The sequence below is a fragment of the Eutrigla gurnardus genome (genome assembly GCF_963514095.1).
Source record: "Eutrigla gurnardus genome assembly, chromosome: 3".
NCBI classification, from domain to species: Eukaryota; Metazoa; Chordata; class Actinopteri; order Perciformes; family Triglidae; genus Eutrigla; species Eutrigla gurnardus.
This window is the reverse complement of record NC_139917.1, coordinates 4575987-4596154: the sequence shown is the minus strand read 5'-3', so window position 1 is coordinate 4596154 and position 20168 is coordinate 4575987. Positions and strand designations below refer to the sequence as shown.

Below are 20168 nucleotides of genomic sequence, written 5' to 3'. Positions count from 1 at the left end.
GCAACATGAAATACCATTTCAGAACTTTTATTTGGTTATTGTCATAATTTATGATAGGCCTAATGCAATCTTGGTTTGGAGCCAAAACAGTAACAGATTCACATCCCTACTAAAATATTTTGACCATGTTTCTGCAAGCTAGAAATATTTAATTGAGTTGTTTCTAAGTTTAATATAAAGGAATCAAGTCACTTTATAGTGTTCAGATGTGACTCGATTCCCATAAACTGTTAATTTACTACAAAAACGTAGTACGTTGGTATAACCACAATAGTTTTAAATGTATATTTCCTTTTTCTTTTTATTGGAATGTACCGAAGTGACCACATGGTGTTACTGCACATAGAGAGGAGAAAAAAATAGCTTTTTGTCACAACGTTAACAACTTAATGTTTGTGGTGACTAAACAATTTCTATGAACATTTAAGGAAAGACGGATTCCCTCAGAAGAAGCAGCGTGACTGTGTTCAACTAAATTAGATCTATTTCCCCTGAGAAGATTATCTCTAAATGGACTTAAAGGGACAGTCGTCAATGAGAGGCCGCAGAAACATTAAAGGCACAGAAACGTGCTCAGTTAATTATTTTAACTGAAAAACTAAACATGACACGTGAATATAAAAGTAATATTAGTAAGTATTGTTGATGAATGATCGCAACACAAACTTCTGAGTCGGTGCGACTTGGCTAACGTTAGTTAGCAGCAGCGAGGCTGAAGCTTGGAATTATGGGAAGTGTAGTTGGAAGTTGGTTTGTCAAAGAGACTACATTGATGGACTACAGCTCCCAACAACATTAGAATCAAAAGCACATGATACAACAACAAACCTGTCCACAACTTGTCAGACTTTCTTGTTGAAACCAAGAAGATTTTTTTTTTTTACTTTGTGGATCTTTAACGTTAACTTTTCAATTTGAAGCCAACATGTCGGATAAGACGGCGCCGCGCTGCCAGCTGAGGCTGGAGTGGATCCACGGATATAGAGGTCACCAGTGTCGGAACAACCTGTACTACACTGCAGGGAAAGAGGTGGTTTACTTCGTGGCTGGGGTAGGCGTAGTCTACAACACCCGGGAACACACCCAGAAGTTCTACCTGGGACACAACGATGACATCATCAGGTGAGGAGCTTGCTTAGTTTATATGTATAACATAGTTCATTGGTATGTCTAACTGAAATTAGACCTATCTGTTCATTGGTATCTTACAGTGATTAGACCTATCCGTTCGTTGGTATATCTAACAGTGATTAGACCTATCCGTTTATTGGTATATCTAACAGTGATTAGACCTATCCGTTCATTGGTATATCTAACAGTGATTAGACCTATCCGTTTATTGGTATGTCTAACTGAAATTAGACCTATCTGTTCATTGGTATCTTACAGTGATTAGACCTATCCGTTCATTGGTATATCTAACAGTGATTAGACCTATCCGTTCATTGGTATGTCTAACAGTGATTAGACCTATCCGTTTATTGGTATCTTACAGTGATTAGACCTATCCGTTCATTGGTATATCTTCCTGTGATTAGACCTATCCGTTTATTGGTATATCTAACAGTGATTAGACCTATCCGTTCATTGGTATGTCTAACAGTGATTAGACCTATCCGTTTATTGGTATCTTACAGTGATTAGACCTATCCGTTCATTGGTATATCTAACAGTGATTAGACCTATCCGTTTATTGGTATATCTAACAGTGATTAGACCTATCCGTTCATTGGTATGTCTAACTGAAATTAGACCTATCCGTTCATTGGTATGTCTAACTGAAATTAGACCTATCCGTTCATTGGTATATCTAACAGTGATTAGACCTATCCGTTCATTGGTATGTCTAACTGAAATTAGACCTATCCGTTCATTGGTATATCTTCCTGTGATTAGACCTATCCGTTCATTGGTATCTTACAGTGATTAGACCTATCCGTTTATTGGTATATCTAACAGTGATTAGATCTATCCGTTCATTGGTATGTCTAACTGAAATTAGACCTATCTGTTCATTGGTATCTTACAGTGATTAGACCTATCCGTTTATTGGTATATCTAACAGTGATTAGACCTATCCGTTCATTAGTATATCTAACAGTGATTAGACCTATCCGTTCATTGGTATGTCTAACTGAAATTAGACCTATCCGTTCATTGGTATATCTTCCTGTGATTAGACCTATCCATTCATTGGTATCTTACAGTGATTAGACCTATCCGTTCATTGGTATATCTAACAGTGATTAGACCTATCCGTTCATTGGTATGTCTAACAGTGATTAGACCTATCCGTTCATTGGTATGTCTAACAGTGATTAGACCTATCCGTTTATTGGTATCTTACAGTGATTAGACCTATCCGTTTATTGGTATATCTAACAGTGATTAGACCTATCCGTTTATTGGTATCTTACAGTGATTAGACCTATCCGTTTATTGGTATATCTAACAGTGATTAGACCTATCCGTTCATTGGTATATCTAACAGTGATTAGACCTATCCGTTTATTGGTATATCTAACAGTGATTAGACCTATCTGTTCATTGGTATATCTAACAGTGATTAGACCTATCCGTTCATTGGTATATCTAACAGTGATTAGACCTATCTGTTCATTGGTATATCTAACAGTGATTAGACCTATCCGTTCATTGGTATATCTAACAGTGATTAGACCTATCCGTTTATTGGTATCTTACAGTGATTAGACCTATCCGTTTATTGGTATATCTAACAGTGATTAGACCTATCCGTTCATTGGTATATCTAACAGTGATTAGACCTATCCGTTTATTGGTATATCTAACAGTGATTAGACCTATCTGTTCATTGGTATATCTAACAGTGATTAGACCTATCCGTTCATTGGTATATCTAACAGTGATTAGACCTATCCGTTCATTGGTATATCTAACAGTGATTAGACCTATCCGTTCATTGGTATATCCAAGGGAGTAGGTTTGATATTGAGATTGGTGGGGACACAAAAGTGCTCCAAGGCAGCACTCATGAAAGTTGACCTTTTTTTGCATTAGCAATCATAATTTTGCGTCATGAAGATGTTATAGGTTAGATTACTTAATATTAATTAATTATAATTTATAATTATAAAATCACATGCTCATCTAGAATCTGAGGTTTTATTGTATTTCCACCACAAATTTTCAACCGTTGCTCTCTTCTAAACAAATACATGAAAATAAGAATTAAAAATAACTTTAAAAAAGTGTATCTCTTTGGCATTAAATATTCTCTTTTATTCAATATCTGTATTGTTGAGCCTCTACCTATACACCCTTGAAGCAATTTACACTTTGACTCCTAAAGAAGTCTCTTATATCCACTTTTCTTTTCTTTGACATCCTTCAAATCCTGTACAGCACACACGCACACACGCACACACGTACACGCACGCAAACAGACACAAACACAAATGTAAATGACACCACTGATATTAAAATCCATCTCGCTGACGTGACCCAGGAAGAACAAATGCCGAACATGTTGACAACCTGCAGATAACATGCACTGCCTCTTGTCCGGTCCAACTAGCAGGTTGCAGGTAGTTTTAACAAGCAAAAGGAGTGACAGTGAGGACAGCCAATCACATGTAAGTTAGCGAGAAACTGGCAGCCGATCAGGGAGTGGTATTTAGGTTAGAGGCGGGACTTCTAGCAGAGACCGACATAACCCTTTGTGTGCCATAATCATTGACTAAACACTACGGACAGCGGTTGTATTGATAGTGACTACACAGTAGCGGCTGAATATTGGTAGGGACGTGTCCCTAGCATCCCTACCCAATTCTACGCCCTTGGGTATATCTAACAGTGATTAGACAGATCCGTTCATTGGTATATCTTACGGCACTTTTTCGTATTAGTACGTCATGCCGTATATACAAGAGGTTCCGTGTTCAGGCCCGGTGGGACCTGGAGCAGTGTGAGTGCAGGTCAGCGGGGGACACATGTGCCTTGTTGTCTCCTTTTACAAAAGCATCTCAGCTTTGCGGAGCCAGAGAGGCCTTGACGTGCAACACAACAGCACCACAGCCATGTGACGTATTAAATGAGAGTCCAAAATCCAATTATCTTGAACACACCAAAACAACAATGAAAGGTGAACTGCCGTCTCAGAGGGGAAACATTCCGTCACCAATTTCTGTCTCCGTCTTTATGCTGCTGTTTCGTTGCTGGAGCATCACGCCTTTTTTCCGCACGTCGTCATTGTAAACGCTACCGAGATGGAAAGGGCTGACAGAATGTTACGCCTCTGAGACGCCAACGGAGGACTTCACAGAGCCGCATCAGAGCTGGAACAGTCGGTGATGTTGTGAAGACGTGTTACCAGGGTGATGCACCAACGGATGATTTACCGAGCTCAGAACGGTAATTGTACACAGCAACATGTGACTCTCCTTTCCGTGATTACGGCGGAATCTTCTGTGTAAAAACGCAGAGTATGTTTTACAGTAAAGATGGTGTGGGGAAAAAGGAGTGATACACCTGCAACGATAAGGCAGTGTAAAAGGGACAGCTGGAGAGACAAACAACCATTCACACTCACATTCACACCTACGCAACATTTAGAGTCATCAATCAACCTATCCTGCATGTCTTTGGACTGTGGGAGGAAGCTGGAGAACCCGGAGAGAACCCACGCTTACACGGGGAGAACATGCAAACTCCACACAGAAGGAACCTGGGAATCGAACCCCTCTCGCAGCCCAATCAGATTGTTGACATTCAAACACACACACACACACACACACACACACACACACACACACACACACACACACACACACACACACAGATTTAGATTATTTTTTACTATATATAATTATATATATTAGAAAATGTATATTCTTGTATTGTATAAATTAATATAATCCATACATTATTTTATCAAGATCATCAAGTCATCATAGTATTTATTTATATAGATACAATAAAATATATATTCTAATATATGCTGCTTATCTTTGGTCCCAAATTCCACTCTGTCCCTCTGCAAACACATCCACAACCTCCAGTCACTCTGGACAGCCTGAAGAATATCTCCTGTCTCCATCCATCACTCTCTTTCCTGCCGCAGAAACACTGATCCATGTTCAGGGCTCCACACTAACTTCATATATCGGTCACTGGTGTGCCTAACTTTTTCATTTAGGGGAACCAGCACATCATTTAGATACACCCACAATTTTTCGCTGCGCCTTTTGGCACCGCAATAATACACCTATTACACCTTTTCTTTATATTTGGTAATTTCTTAACATTCAGTCAATGAACATGAATAAAGATAAGAAAGACAGAAAACTTAAGATAAATGTTTTTTTCTTTATTAAAATCTCAACACAAACAAGAAATCAAAATAACCTAACTTGTTTAAAAACCAAATTAGAATGCTGGTCTATGGTGATATAATAATCAGTGTTAAATGTTATTATTATGTCTGACTCCTCGCTGCTCCGGTTTGTGGAGCCTGATGCTCAGAAAAACATGCCGCTACACACATAAACAGACCAGCTACATGTGTGCGCCCTAAATGGTAGCACTCTGGAGCCCTGCACGTTTCATCACCACCAGACCAGACTACTGCATTTTGTACAGCTCATCATCCAACTCCTCAACAAACTCCAGGACATCCAGAACTCTGCTGATCAGCTGATCACCGAGACCACATGACCTCATCCATCACTGCCCCCTCCCTCTGGAACTCAAATGTATTATTATTATTATCATTATGACTATCATTAACCTCCTTGGTGATGACTTTTATTATTATTTTCTGCAGGTCCATTTTTATAGAAATGTATTATTAATAATAACAGTAATAATGTTAAAGTTTCTCTCATCACTTGTCTCACAGTGTAAAACCCTCTCCTAGAAACAGTCAGTTAATCTGAGTCTGAACAGAAGCTGATCGTTTCGAGATCAAACCTCCATGAACAGAAACGCTGCTGGCGATGATAGACTGAGGCAGGAAGTGGGGGTTGGTGTTTGAGTCCCGCGGCCTGATGGGATCTGACATCCAGAGGAAAACCCTGATGATAAAGGCGAGCTGATGAAAGTGCTGAGTCCTTCCCATCATCCCCTGCTCTGTCCTGTCAAGCCTCTGACCGGCTCAGTTTGTTGTCTTGTTCCGACGTCAGGTTAAAACAGACAACATAGAACATCAGTGTGACTGCCTCTTCCTGATGACGTCATCATGTCTGATGTCATAGGCCGATTATGAGACAGTGGGCCCCGGACACAGACATGCCAGAGTCCTTCACAGGACACACACACTTTATGGTACTTCAGCCTCTTGTTTAGTAGTTGTATGTTTATTTGTGGTCGTTTTGAGACTCCCTGGTTAGTACTTCAACTTCTTCAACTTCACTTTATTTATAGAGCACTTTTCATACAAAAACATGTAACACAAAGTGCTTTACACACATCAAAAAGAAAAAAAGAAAAAAAAGAAAAAACAATTACAAATAAAGCCCCTCCCTCCCACCCTCCATACTGCACACGCACACACACACGCACACACACACCTGCACACTCTCACTTCTGACAATAGGGAGACATGGCATGACACTGATGATTGAGGAAACGCTATCTTTGGGGCCATCCACACTGGGAGGAGTCGCAGGCTGTGCCACAGGGGCACCAGTGCCCAGGCCCCCCGACACCGACAGACAACAGTCAGCCGAGCCGAAGGGACCCAGGGACAGCACCCACAGCAGCAGTCCAGACACAGCTCCCAGTGTGGAAGACCCCCCTGAGGAAACACTGGAATTAAAGCTAAAAAACTAAAACACAAAAAATAAGTGACCAGCTTAATAAAAGATAATAAAGATAATAACATAAAACAATACCAATGATAAGTAAAACAACTAAAATGATTTAAGATCAATATCATCTAAAAACAAGATAGAAGCAAAAATATCAAATAAGATAGAATCACATAAGAACGTTAAGAAGAATTTAAAATACTAGTTAAAAGCCTGATTAAAAAGGTGTGTCTTTAACCTTCCTTTAAAAATATCAACTGTCTCTGCGGTCCTGAGGCTCTCTGGCAGGCTGTTCCACAGGTGGGGGCCATAGTAGCTAAATGCCGCCTCACCATGGGTTTTAGTTCTGGGTTTTGGTATGGATAAAAGGCCGGTGCCAGAGGACCTCAGGGTCCACGAGGGTTGATATGGTAAAAGCAGGTCAGCTAAATAAGAGGGCGCAAGGCCGTTAAGACATTTAAAAACTAGTAAAAGAACCTTAAAATCGATCCTGAAGCGTACAGGGAGCCAATGCAGCGACGCTAAAACTGGTGTAATGTGCTCCCGCCCTCTGGTCCTTGTCAGCACGCGTGCGGCTGAGTTCTGTAATAGTTGGAGATTTAAAATACTCTTTTTGGGAAGACCAGAGAGCAGGGCATTACAATAATCTAAACGACAGGAGATAAAAGCATGCATCAGCACCTCCGTACTGGCCTGAGAGAGAAACGGGCGGACTCTGGCTATGTTCTTAAGATGATAAAAACCTATTTTCGTCATATTTTTGATATGTGGAATAAAATTCAGCTCAGAGTCAAAAATCACGCCCAGATTTTTTACTGACTGTGGTGGTTTAAGATCTTGTAGTTTTGGAAAAAGTTTCTCTCTCTGGCCTTCAGGACCTATAACTAAAACCTCAGTCTTGTCCTGGTTGAGCTGTAGGAAATTCTCTGCCATCCATGACTTAATGTCTAAAATACAGTTAAAAAGGGCGTCAATTGGCCCTGTGTCATCAGGAGACACGGCAATGTACAGTTGCGTATCGTCAGCATAACTATGGAAGCTGATGCCGTGCCTCCTGATGACGTCCCCAAGGGGCAGCATGTAAAGATTAAAAAGAAGTGGACCTAAAATTGACCCTTGGGGAACCCCACATCCAATTTCATGGGTTCTTGAGGAACATGTATCCATACTTACATAAAAGCATCGGTCTGTGAGATAAGAACAAAACCAGTTAAGAACAGTACCAGAGATGCCCACCAGGTGTCTGAGCCTATTTAATAAAATGTAATGGTCTACTGTATCAAAAGCTGCGCTTAGATCCAGTAGAACCAACACTGTGAGCTTTTTATTATCAAAATTCCACCTGATGTCGTTTAAAATCTTTAAAAGTGCTGACTCGGTACTGTGGTTTTTCCTAAAACCAGACTGATGCTTCTCTAAATGTTAATTCTGTTTAAAAAGTCGTTAACTTGGTTAAAAACCAGTTTTTCTCAAATTTTACTTAAAAATGGTAAGTTGGATACAGGTCGGTAGTTATTAAAAACACTTGGATCTAAATTGTTCTTCTTCAGAAGGGGCTTCACCACCGCCGTTTTAAAGGCGCTGGGGAAGACACCCGTCTGAAGAGAGCAATTCATGATGTTTAAAAACTGTTCCTCGAAGAATCCATAAAACGATTTTAAAAGTGATGTGGGAATGGGATCTAAAAGGCAGGTTGTTGGTTGTTAGTACTCGTCTTTTCGAGTGCCGTTTGGTAGGTGAAGGCCAGAGACCCTAACACTTTGGCCCCTGGGCCAGGGCTTGGTGGGCAGGTAGCTAGACTTTGAAAACTTTGTCCCCTTTGTTAATCAGAGAAATTGCAATAAACATCCATTCTGCTTGTTCTATAGACCCTTGTCTCTTAGTTAACACAATGACACATTTTTGGCCAAATATTTCAAATAACACTTGCTCACAAGTTGGATTGGTTTATTAATAATGACTGACTCATTATGTACCGCCACTCACTCTCCAGGGCCCAAGGCTTAATGAGAAAGTTAGCATCTTTGGAAGCTTAATCGTTTGTCTGATCTGAGGACTGTATTATCTGTGGCTGATGGGTTATGTCTTAAACCGGCTCCTCTGTTGAGAGATGGGTCATTCCATGTAATTTCATCAAATGCCTCCCACCTGACCATCTCAGAATGTCCTGAAAAAATTCAAGTACAAAGACACACATCCAAAATATTAGGTCTCTACTGCACTGGCGTAGCCAGAAAAAAGACATTGGGTGTGCACCAGCAAATACTGGGTGTGCCAAATTTATTTTCAACAGTGTTACACCTCCACAAACATTCAAAAGAATGTATCTCTTTTCGAATACAACATTCATAACACAAAAAATACCCACACGTTGTGTGCTTCTATCAGTAATAGTCAACAGTAGTTCACATCAGGTCGAAACATTCACACATGTGACATGCTCTCAAATAAATCAATAACAAGGTAAAAAGCACACTTTGTGTTCTCAAAAATAAAACACCGCAAAAACATACACACAGACACAGTGCCCAATGAGATGAACATAGTGAAATATTGTAGCTCTGCTGGTGGATTTAATCCGGTTTACAACTGAAAACATGCGCTCCACAGAGCAACTTGTAACAGTGTTATCAGAATACGCAGTAAACAGTTCATGTTGGGAAAAACATCTTTGTCACATGAGTCCAACACTTCAATAATGGACGGGAACTGATGTCCCCCGTTCACTTTCCGTTTGATGAGTTGCGCAAACACAGTCAATTCAGAGGCCTCCAAACCAAGTCCATAATGCCTGCTCGGCCCGGGCAATGCGTCCAGCTGGCAAAACGCGCCTGATGCAGGCAGCAGGGAGGCAGCAGCCTTCATTATTCCATAAGAGTCACTCTGAAAACGGTTGTTCAGTTCGAACAGCTGTCTGTCAAGGATCATAATCCACAACGACTGCAAATCAGAATCACTCCTGATGGGTGCACACCTGCCCACTGTAGAGGCCACATGCGCGTCAGCAAACTTGGCAGGTTGCCAGGTGACGGTGTCGCAACGCATCGTCTGACGGCAATTTTTGGGGGTGTGCCAGCTGCCTCTGTGGGTGGCACCGGCACACCCTGGCACACCCGTGGCTACGCCATTGCTCTACTGTCAATCGTTTTCTCATGAAACATCATTGAATGAAGGGGTAAGGCTAAATTTATCAGCATTTAGTCACATGTAAGTCTTTGGTAAATGGTAAAAAACACAATTGAATTGCCCTGCTGTGATGTTTACTAGTAGAATATTAGGACATGCAGTACCAAAAACGGCCACAAAAACCCCACCAATATCAGGATTTAAAAAAATCACTGCGACAAATTGAGGCAAAACACCCTCCCAATTTTTTAATATGATTTTAACAAGAATATGATCTTTCAAAAAAAGTAAGTTTGGACCTGATACGTGTTGTCAGTTTTTTGGAATATGACTCTGAAGTTGGGCAAAGATGTGTTTACTTCCATATTTGAGCCTTAATATCTGTGAAACCAATAATCTAAGAGAGACCATATTTTGTAGAATGTTTAAGCTAACACCAGAGATAGAGGCAGAAGTGATAGAAGTCTTTTATCTGCAAAAATGGGAGCTCAGCCACTCTTCAAATGTACTACTTTATTTCAACAAGCCACATTTTAAGTACCTACCATACTAGGTTATCATTGAGCTACACCCCTGATATTCCATGTCTGGAGGCTATTAGTAACAGATATACTCTGTAAAGATTTTGAAGGCCACAGGTGAGATAGTTTTCCAGATATTACTGTTTAAAAATGGCTTTTCAGAGTATGATGCCAAAAACCGTCTAAACTACCCTTCATTCAATGATGTTTCATGAGAAAACTATTGACAGTAGAGACCTAATATTTTGGATTTGTCCTATTAACAAGTGTGTCTTTGTACTTGAATTTTTTCAGGACATTCTGAGATGGTCAGGTGGGAAGATTTTCAGAAATTTGATGAAATGACACGGAATGACCCAGATGGTCCTTCCAGTTTGACTAAAAATGGCTTCTTTAACCCCTCTCAGACATCATCGTCTTCCTTGGCCACACTGTGAACATTGGTGTCCCTTGTCCTTCAGATGTAGATGGACTGCTGAGACCTGAATGGAGGAACTGGCTCTCCTGTGTTGTTCCATTCGCGTTTAGTTACTCCAATGTACGGGTCTGCTCATTCCTCACTGCTTGGGACTGCATCACCACATTAACCAGATTGTTTCTGGGTATTCTGTCCTTGGGATGGACAAGCTTTATCCCAGAGTGATGCTAGGCTTGAAGTGCACAGGGATGTGGTGTTGGTTGAATATCCTCCGAAGTTTCTCAGAGACATCCGCAATGTATGGATGACAATGTTGTTGCATATTCTTTTGCACAGCTCTATTCTTTATTGAAGAAGTGAGTACCAGAGTTAACTATGAGCTAATTTACATCTGTAGTCCCTGGGCAGGAAACGGAATACCATCTCTGTTGAGAAAATTAAACTGTTAATAAAAACACAATTACAGGACCGAACATATTCACTGTACGACAACAACATCATCATCAGCAACAACAACAAGATATCACAACATTACATTTGCATTTATGTGTGGTGGGTACATGATTGATTTGATTTGCGTTTTGTGAATTTTCACAGTATGTATTAAAAAAGCATCGGACTCAGCGTGCAAGGTTTCTGTGTTTAACTGTGTTCTCATTGAACGGATGAAAAAAAGGCGTGCAAACAAAACGGACTCGGTGTGCGAAGGTTGTAAATGAGTGAAAATGAATCTTTGATTTTGCAGTTTGTTCATCATGATGTTTGTAATGAACTCTTCACCATGTACACCGGACTTAACACTGATATGTCTCTCTTTCCTTGCCTGTCTGTCCCTCTCCCTGACTGTCTCTCTCTCAGTCTGGCAATTCATCCAGATAAGATACAGGTGGCAACGGGTCAGGTGGGGAAGGACCCGTTCATCTGTATCTGGGACACCTACGCCATGCAGACTGTGTCCATCCTGAGGGACGTCCACACACACGGAGTGGCATGTTTGGCCTTCGACTCTGATGGACAGGTCAGACCACGCCCCTTCATGGTGACGCCACCGTGGCAGGGTCCATGTGCCTGAGAGTTTTTTCATTTTCTTCATAGAATTTATTTTCATCTGGAAACTCGTCCCACAAATAAGTTGTTGTTCTGCTACTAGCTGTATTCACTATGAATAGCAAGACCGATATCGCCTGCTTTAATACAGCAGTATGAACCCAAATCAAACAACTTTGTTGTGATTTAATTACAATAAAGGAAGTAACAACGTGTTTAGTAAAATGCTAACACCGTACCTTCTCCGTAAACACTTAAAATAACGTAGTCTCAGCATTAATATGGCAGCGACCTTGTTGTTCATACCACAGAAGTTTATACTCATACTTCCGTTTGGTCTTGGTGTTACATGATAGTAAATATTATATTTTGTTGTTTTAGACTGTAAACACAGTTGATGACTGTCGGATGTGGTGATTTTTACAGTTTTCTGATGTTTTATAGACCAACGACCAATTGATTATTCTTGAAAATAATCCATACATCTTTAATAATTCAAATAATTGTTAGTTGCAGCCCTATATATTACTAATATTTCAAGCACCTTTATGTACATGATATATATACAGTATATATATACATATATATATATATATATATATATATATATATATATATATATATATATATATATATATATATATATATTCCAGGCCTCAGTTTGCTGCCTTGAGGGACTCCAATGTATATAATTTACTATATACTCACATAGTGTCTGAATACTCACTGAACTCACTTAATTATGACCCGTCAAGCAGTTTACGAGTGATAGCATCGACCATCTCGTGGTGGAGTGTTTTAAATTACATCACTTCCATTCATGTGCTTCTTGTTCATGTTTTCGTAGCGCCTGGTGTCGGTTGGTCTGGATGCCAAGAACACACTGTGTGTTTGGGACTGGAGGAGAGGACGAGTCCTCGCCACGGCAACCGGACACTCGGACAGAGTATGACAATTCATTAAATCTGACTATTTGCAGATGTTTGTAGCCCAAACACAGAAATCAATGCTCGGCCCTCAGTGAAGTATACTGAATTCTATTAACTCTGGGAATCCCTGACATTTCTTTCCCTGCAGATCTTTGACGTGGCCTGGGATCCGTTTCAGTCCAGCCGTCTGGTCAGCTGTGGAGTCAAACACATCAAGGTGAGTCACAGATGCAGTTTAACCTGCTGCATGATTTCAATCAATGGCATTATTTAGGACTTTATGACGACTTGTTGGGTTTCAACTATGTTTTTTTTTTCAAGTGAATGAGTTGTAATGAAAAAAATAAGTGCAAATATATAAATCCACAAGGTGCACATAGAAAAATATATGATGCCAAATCTATGGTTAATGGTAGTGATCAGTTCATCATCAGTTCTGAGTTTTTAGTGGATACATGGATACAGATTGTTCATTATTATGTCCGCATTATGTATGTATGTATGTAAAATAATCTGATTGTCGTGTCAGTTAGCTGTGGATAGTTAAATAAACATGAGTCACACTGTTTTAAAGATAATATTGATGCACATAATTTTTGACAATAATACTCCTGTTCCTGTAGTTCTGGACTCTATGTGGGAACGCTCTGACTCCAAAGCGAGGGATCTTTGGGAAGACAGGCGACCTGCAGACCATTCTGTGTGTGTCTGCAGCCAAAGAGGAGCTAACATACTCTGGAGCTCTGAATGGAGACGTTTACGTGTGGAAAGGAATCACTCTGATCAGGACTGTGCAGGCTGCACATGGGGTATATACTGTATATATATATATATATACTGCATATATATATATGAGCATAAATTGAAAAAGTTGTAACTTTGTAAATGTTTGTGCACCACATTACTTCTTGGATTAACCTCTTTAACCCGAGCATTTCCATAAAGCCAAGTTATAAATAACACAGATCTGAAAATACTGAAATAGTTATAAACACAATAAATCTTGATCAATATTCATATGACTGAAAAGACCTACGCAATACAGACAGATACATGGAGAACACAAGCCCACAGTGCTGAAAAAGATTGAATTTGAATGCTCTGTTTGAGTGGATTACAATGATACCACACTTGCTGTCTGCCATCTGGTGGCTGTATTGAAACCCAGAAATCTGCTGAAAGAGCAAAAGTTGAAGTTTGAATGTGATCGTTCAGGATTTCTACTTTCCAGGCATGTTATTGTAGCCTGAGAAAATGATCCAGGATCTTTGCTTGTATATTTAGGTTAAATTTGTTCGACTTCATTGTTAAAATACTGAGACATTGTTTAGTTTTTGGCTGGTACCTTGAACAGATTAAGCCTCCACAATATCACAAATCATACAATCAGCAGCGTTAGCAGGGCTAACAAAGTTAGATTACATTGACTCGCAAATCCATTCGTCATGTTGGTGACAGTATGATCTTACTATTAAATCTTAGCCTGTGTTCTATTTATATATATCTGACTAAATGGCTTCATGCATCTTACCTTGTAAAAAGTCAGACAGTAATTGACAAACAGACTGTGGTCTGGTTCGATTCATAGGGTCGTCCAAAAATGTCTTTTTTTACTTGCTTTTTTCAATTGCTGAAAATACTAATATGATAATTTATATACGTTGCTTGAATATAATTTCCTGCTTTTCTAACCAGTTTTTGAAAAAGACAAAAATGCATACTATAACATTCAGCCCTGTCGAAAGACATAATGCAACATCTTAAAACAAGTTTTTAAAGAAAGTGAATCAAAACAAGTACTCACTAGTAGTAACTAAAGCACCAGCATACTTATAATATAAATTTGTGGAGGAAAAACTAGTATGAAGAAATATAATTTCATTGTAACGTGTTGTTCAGGCAGGGATCTTCAGTATGCACGCCTGTGAGGAAGGATTCGCTACGGGAGGACGAGACGGCTGCATCAGACTGTGGGACGTGGACTTCAAACCCATAACCAAGATTGACCTGAGAGAGGCCGAGCAGGGATACAAAGGTCAGACCTGGAGGTAGACTCCTGGTATCGGGACCCCAGGTGTTATTTTGTGATTCTCACCGCTGCACCGTCGGCATTACAAGTCATTAAAAATGAGTCATTACTAAAGTCATGCATCTTGTATAATGTGATGAGTAATTGTTCACATTCTTGGTTGGACCGCAGTAAAGTGGTGCCAGTCCTCTCCATGTGAGAATCTGTCCCCGACTTACTGAGTGATGGAGTTACACAGTCGTCGGCTGAGTGTCGCCGTTGCTCTTTCAAAATGACAACGGTCCTCAATTTACCGTATTCACATGGCAGCCATTTTCCTCTACTTAAAACTTAGGTTGTAAAGTAATCTTGCAGTTTCAGTCAGGTGTATTTCCTGTTTCAGTCAGGTGTATTTCCTGTTTCAGTCAGGTATGTTTCCTCTTTCAGTCAGGTGTGTTTCCTGTTTGAGTCAGGTGTGTTTCCTGTTTGAGTCAGGTGTGTTTCCTGTTTCAGTCAGGTGTGTTTCCTGTTTCAGTCAGGTGTATTTCCTGTTTCAGTCAGGTGTATTTCCTGTTCAGTTAGGTGTGTTTCCTGTTTCAGTCAGGTGTATTTCCTGTTTCAGTCAGGTATGTTTCCTCTTTCAGTCAGGTGTGTTTCCTGTTTGAGTCAGGTGTGTTTCCTGTTTCAGTCAGGTGTATTTCCTGTTTCAGTCAGGTATGTTTCCTGTTCAGTTAGGTGTGTTCCTTGTTTCAGTCAGGTATCTTTCCTGTTTCAGCTAGGTGTATTTCCTGTTTCAGTCAGGCGTGTTTCTTGTTTCAGGTCTGTCAATCCGAAGTGTTTGCTGGAAGGCCGACCGGATCCTGGCAGGAACGCAGGATAGTGAGATCTTTGAGGTCATGGTGCGAGACCGGGACAAACCTGTTCTGCTGATGCAGGGTCACAGCGAGGGCGAGCTGTGGGCGCTTGACTTGCACCCCAAACAACCGGTAGCCGTCACTGGGAGCGACGACCGCTCTGTCAGGTCGGTCTGAATACTGCAACCACCGCCACCACCACCACCAGGCTTCGTGTCCGCTGAGTTCACCTCTCGCCTGTATGTCTCTCAGGTTGTGGAGTCTTCCTGACCACACACTGCTGGCTCGCTGCAACATGGAGGAATCCGTCCGCAGTGTTTCCTTCAACAATGACGGCTCACAACTTGCTCTTGGCATGAAGGATGGATCTTTCACCGTCCTGCGTGTCAGGTGATCTCACTTATGCAACGCTGAAGGATGATGTTGATGATGATGTTATTACTGTCATGTGACAACACTATAAATTATTGTTATTTCTTCAAATAGAAAGGTAGTTTCTAATTGTCTAACCAAACAGCTACTTCAGTTTGCCAGCAAATTGCCCAAAAATTTGATCCCTGCTGAGAAACTTAAGGTAACAAGCCTTTTTTCCCCCTCAGGGACATGACAGAGGTTGTGCACATCAAGGACAGGAAGGAGGTAATCCATGAGCTGAAGTTTTCACCGGATGGTTCCTTCCTGGCAGTGGGATCAAACGACGGGGTGGTGGACGTATATGCTGTTGCCCAGCGTTATAAGAAGATGGGTGAGTGCAGTCGCTCTGCCTCCTTCATCACCCACCTCGACTGGTCGGTCGATAGCCGCTTCCTGCTGACCAATGACGGTGCTGGAGAGCGGCTCTTCTACAGGATGCCAGGTACCTTCTGACTCTGAAGCTCCAACACACTGAAACTCAAATTGTTTATATTGCCTTAGACCTATTGATTCCAGTAGTACTTCGGGGCTCACCCATCTTTACTTGGTACTTCCCTGTCTAGAGCGGGACCTTATTTTGGGCTTACCAGTCTAGACTGGAGACTTGAGGTACCTGTCCAGACCTGGGACTCAACTCAACTCAACTCAATCAATATATATATATATATATATATATTATATATAGCACATTTAAAACAACCATCTGTCAACCAAAGTACTGAACAGGAATATAAATAGTAGAAGTAAAACAAAATACAATACAAACAAAGAGAACACATAAAAACACACTAAAAGGGGTGTCTTGCTCAGCCAGAATTAAAAGCTAGTGAGAAAAGGTGAGTCTTCACTTAGGATTTAAAAGGCTTTAGGTTCTGGGCAGATCTAATGTCCAAACGTAGGCCATTCCAGAGCCTCGGTGCAGCACTACAAAGGCTGGGTCACCTCTGGTTTTGAGCCTTGTCCTGGGGACATCCAGCAACATTAGATCTGCCGACTTCAGTGCTCTAGCTGGAGTGTGACAAATTAAAAGTTTGGCCAAGTACAGAGGTGCCAGCCCATGCAGAACTTAATTGAGACTTACTAATAATCTCCCATATCGCTGACCTTTTGTTATCCTTCTTTGTCTTGCAGCAGGGAAGCTGGTTCCTAAAGAGGAGGCGAAGGGGATCCACTGGATGACATGGACAGGTGTCATTGGGCCAGAGGTGAACGGCATTTGGCCCAAATACTCCAACATCACCAACGTGAACTCTGTCGATGCCAACTACAGCAGTGCCGTCCTGGTGACCGGAGACGACCTCGGCCTTGTCAAACTCTTCAGGTTCCCCTGCCTCAAGAAAGGTTGGTCCTTTTTAGCCACTTTTAGACTTTATTTCAGTTGACGCAACCAGGGTCTGTGTTCAGTTCCTGGGCCAAATATGTCCCTGCTCTGGAGGAAGGCCTTCTGATGCGTCAACAACTACAGTGGAAATCTTTATTCTTTGAGTTTTACTTATTTATAATGTTAAATGCTGAAGGTGAAGACAAAGCTAATTGTGGCTCCTTTCCTGTAGCAGTGCATCCGTTAGTCTCACATTATAATTCCAGATGAGAGACTCCTCTGTTTTTTTTAAATTATTATTATTTGGCCTTTTTTGCCTTTATTCAGATAGGACAGTGCTAGCGTGAAAGGGAGGAGAGAGAGGGGGATGACATGCAGAAAGGATTCGAACCCGGGGCTGCTGCAGTGAGGACTTGGCCTCGGTACATGGGGTGCCAACTCTACCAACTAAGCTATCCGGCACCCCAACTCCTCTGTTTCACTCCGTAATCTGTCTGCATCTTTATCCTTAAACAGGAGCCAAATTCAAGAAGTACATCGGTCACTCTGCCCATGTGACAAATGTTCGCTGGTCCAATGACCTGCAGTGGGTGGTCAGCACCGGTGGAGCTGACCACGCTGTCTTCCAGTGGAGGTTCCTGCCCGAGGGCGTCATGAACGGTGTCCTGGAGCCACTCCTCCAAGGTAACACCAGTGCTTAAAGTGCTTTTAAAGCTGAATTCTCTCTGCTGGCCACCAGGGGGCACCTCCTAGTTTGCCCTTCAATCCAGCATGATGTTCATTTAGTACATTATGGTTCATTTAGAGTCAAACAGACCAGAAAGCAGGGGATGACAGGTCGCTACCGCACTACCAATGCAGTTAGCTACTAAGATGACTTTAACACTTGTGTAGTAATGAGCTACAACTCCATTTCATTGTGCATCCCTGTGTTGTACAATGACAATAAATTATCCTTGAATCCTTGAATAATCAGTACACCACACTAGGGCTGTTGGAATGAACTTCAGGAATCATAATAGTAAAACTATTTGAATGCTGAAATATGATGATTTGATTTGTATTTATTTATTTTTTAGAAAGTGTTTTCTAACATTGGCAAATTGCACCTACCCGCTTAAAAAGATGCTTCTGACACATGAAGTCTGATGAACAATTAAGTTTTCTGAATCACAATCTCACTATCAGAAATAGCCGACAGCGGCGCATCACGGAGATAACCAAGTTGCAGCACTCGGTGAAATGAAAACAAAGATATTGACAGACCTCTAGAATTCACTTTCTTAATTATTACTAATCTAGAAAGCTGTCAGCTGTTGGTAATTCAACACATTTATTGGTAATGTTTTTGGAACACCCTCTCGTGGACAGGAAATAAAACAACCACATTGCTGATGAATGGCATTGGCAACGTATACGCCTGTGTAGTATAGTTAATATTAATAATAGGCTGAATTTGAGAATTAATATTTGATTATAATTTGAATATTGAAAAAAAAATTGAATAAAATTTGAGTAGTATTATAGAGGAACATTCACAACTCTACACCACACTGACCCACCATTTGTTTGGTATTATTTGATCTGGAATCAAGATAATAGTCTTAAACACCAGTTGCTATTGGTTATCCCTGCACACACAGATACCTTTTCATGGTTTCCTGACCTCAGCTAATTTAAAATGCCATGTAATGAATGTGTTTTCCTGGTTGGTGTGTTCAGAGGGTTACGCGGACTCCAACAGTGGAGAGTCGGACTCTGACGTGTCTGACGTCCCGGAGCTCGACTCGGACATCGAACAGGAAGCTCAGACCAGCTACGAACGTCAGGTGACTAGGAAACAACACCAGTCACACGCTGTATGTTACCTGTCTGTCTGACTGACTCACCTGTCTCTCTCTGCAGGTGTACAAGGAGGACCTGCCTCAACTGAGGAAGAAGCTGATTGGTTCCCTGAAGCGCCAGAAAGTTCCAGAGGAGGGGCTTCGTCTGCAGTTTGTTCATGGGTAAAATATTTTCACTTCTGAAGCCAAGTATTTAATAAACTTTAACATGGATATTGTAAATGTAATGCACATAAAACTTTATTCTCTAAATATTTAATTTAAATTAATTAATTAAATGGATTATTAATTAATTGTTTTATTTTTATATGGACCCATGTGTCTGAAATAAAAAAAATGAATACAAGAGATTGTAACTTATGTTCATTAGTCATGTAATAAAATAATATGAAATAATACATGAATGTAAAATGTTGACTGAGAATGTCTGAGTCAAAAAAGTACCATAATATTATTATATATTAACATTTTTTCCCAGGTTTTTTATCAGCATCAGTCCTGATCATAACTATTAAATATTAATTCATTGTTTTTATCAGTACTTCAAAGACACATGAAACTGAGTGAATGAAAGATAATGCCATGCAGTGTACACCTCTACAAAGATGCACACCGTTTTTCCTGGTTTCAGTGGGATAATTTTCTCCTAATTTGCTGAGTCAGATTTGTGTTTACAAATCTAAAACTGCATAAAAACTAAAAATGCATCACAGATTTCTCCAAATCCTCATATAGACCACTCTCTCACATCCATATCTACACACCCACATAATTTGTGTTGCATGCATGTACTCCACTGGCCTGCTATGATCTGTAATACAACCGACAGTTTGGAATAGGGAGGAATTTTCTCTGTGTTCCTAAAATAGGAAATTGGCTTTATCTGGTGGAAAATAGT

At 40.6% G+C, this 20168-nt stretch overlaps 1 protein-coding gene across 3 annotated transcripts in view; it reads left to right on the top strand.

The window, feature by feature from the left end:
- The first annotated feature begins 295 nt into the window (after positions 1–295).
- Positions 296–20168, top strand: part of LOC311010396 (echinoderm microtubule-associated protein-like 6) — a 56921-nt gene continuing 37048 nt past the window's right edge. For all 3 annotated transcript variants that reach the window (XM_084004870.1, XM_084004869.1, XM_084004868.1), the window contains exons 1-13: positions 296–1122; positions 11712–11871; positions 12748–12846; positions 12978–13046; positions 13453–13638; positions 14729–14864; positions 15657–15858; positions 15944–16081; positions 16291–16547; positions 17237–17446; positions 17943–18110; positions 19149–19255; positions 19332–19432. In XM_084004870.1, the coding sequence (XP_083860996.1) occupies positions 926–1122; positions 11712–11871; positions 12748–12846; positions 12978–13046; positions 13453–13638; positions 14729–14864; positions 15657–15858; positions 15944–16081; positions 16291–16547; positions 17237–17446; positions 17943–18110; positions 19149–19255; positions 19332–19432 (2030 nt within the window). In that variant the 5' untranslated portion in view covers positions 296–925. The remainder of the gene's footprint in view (positions 1123–11711; positions 11872–12747; positions 12847–12977; positions 13047–13452; positions 13639–14728; positions 14865–15656; positions 15859–15943; positions 16082–16290; positions 16548–17236; positions 17447–17942; positions 18111–19148; positions 19256–19331; positions 19433–20168) is intronic.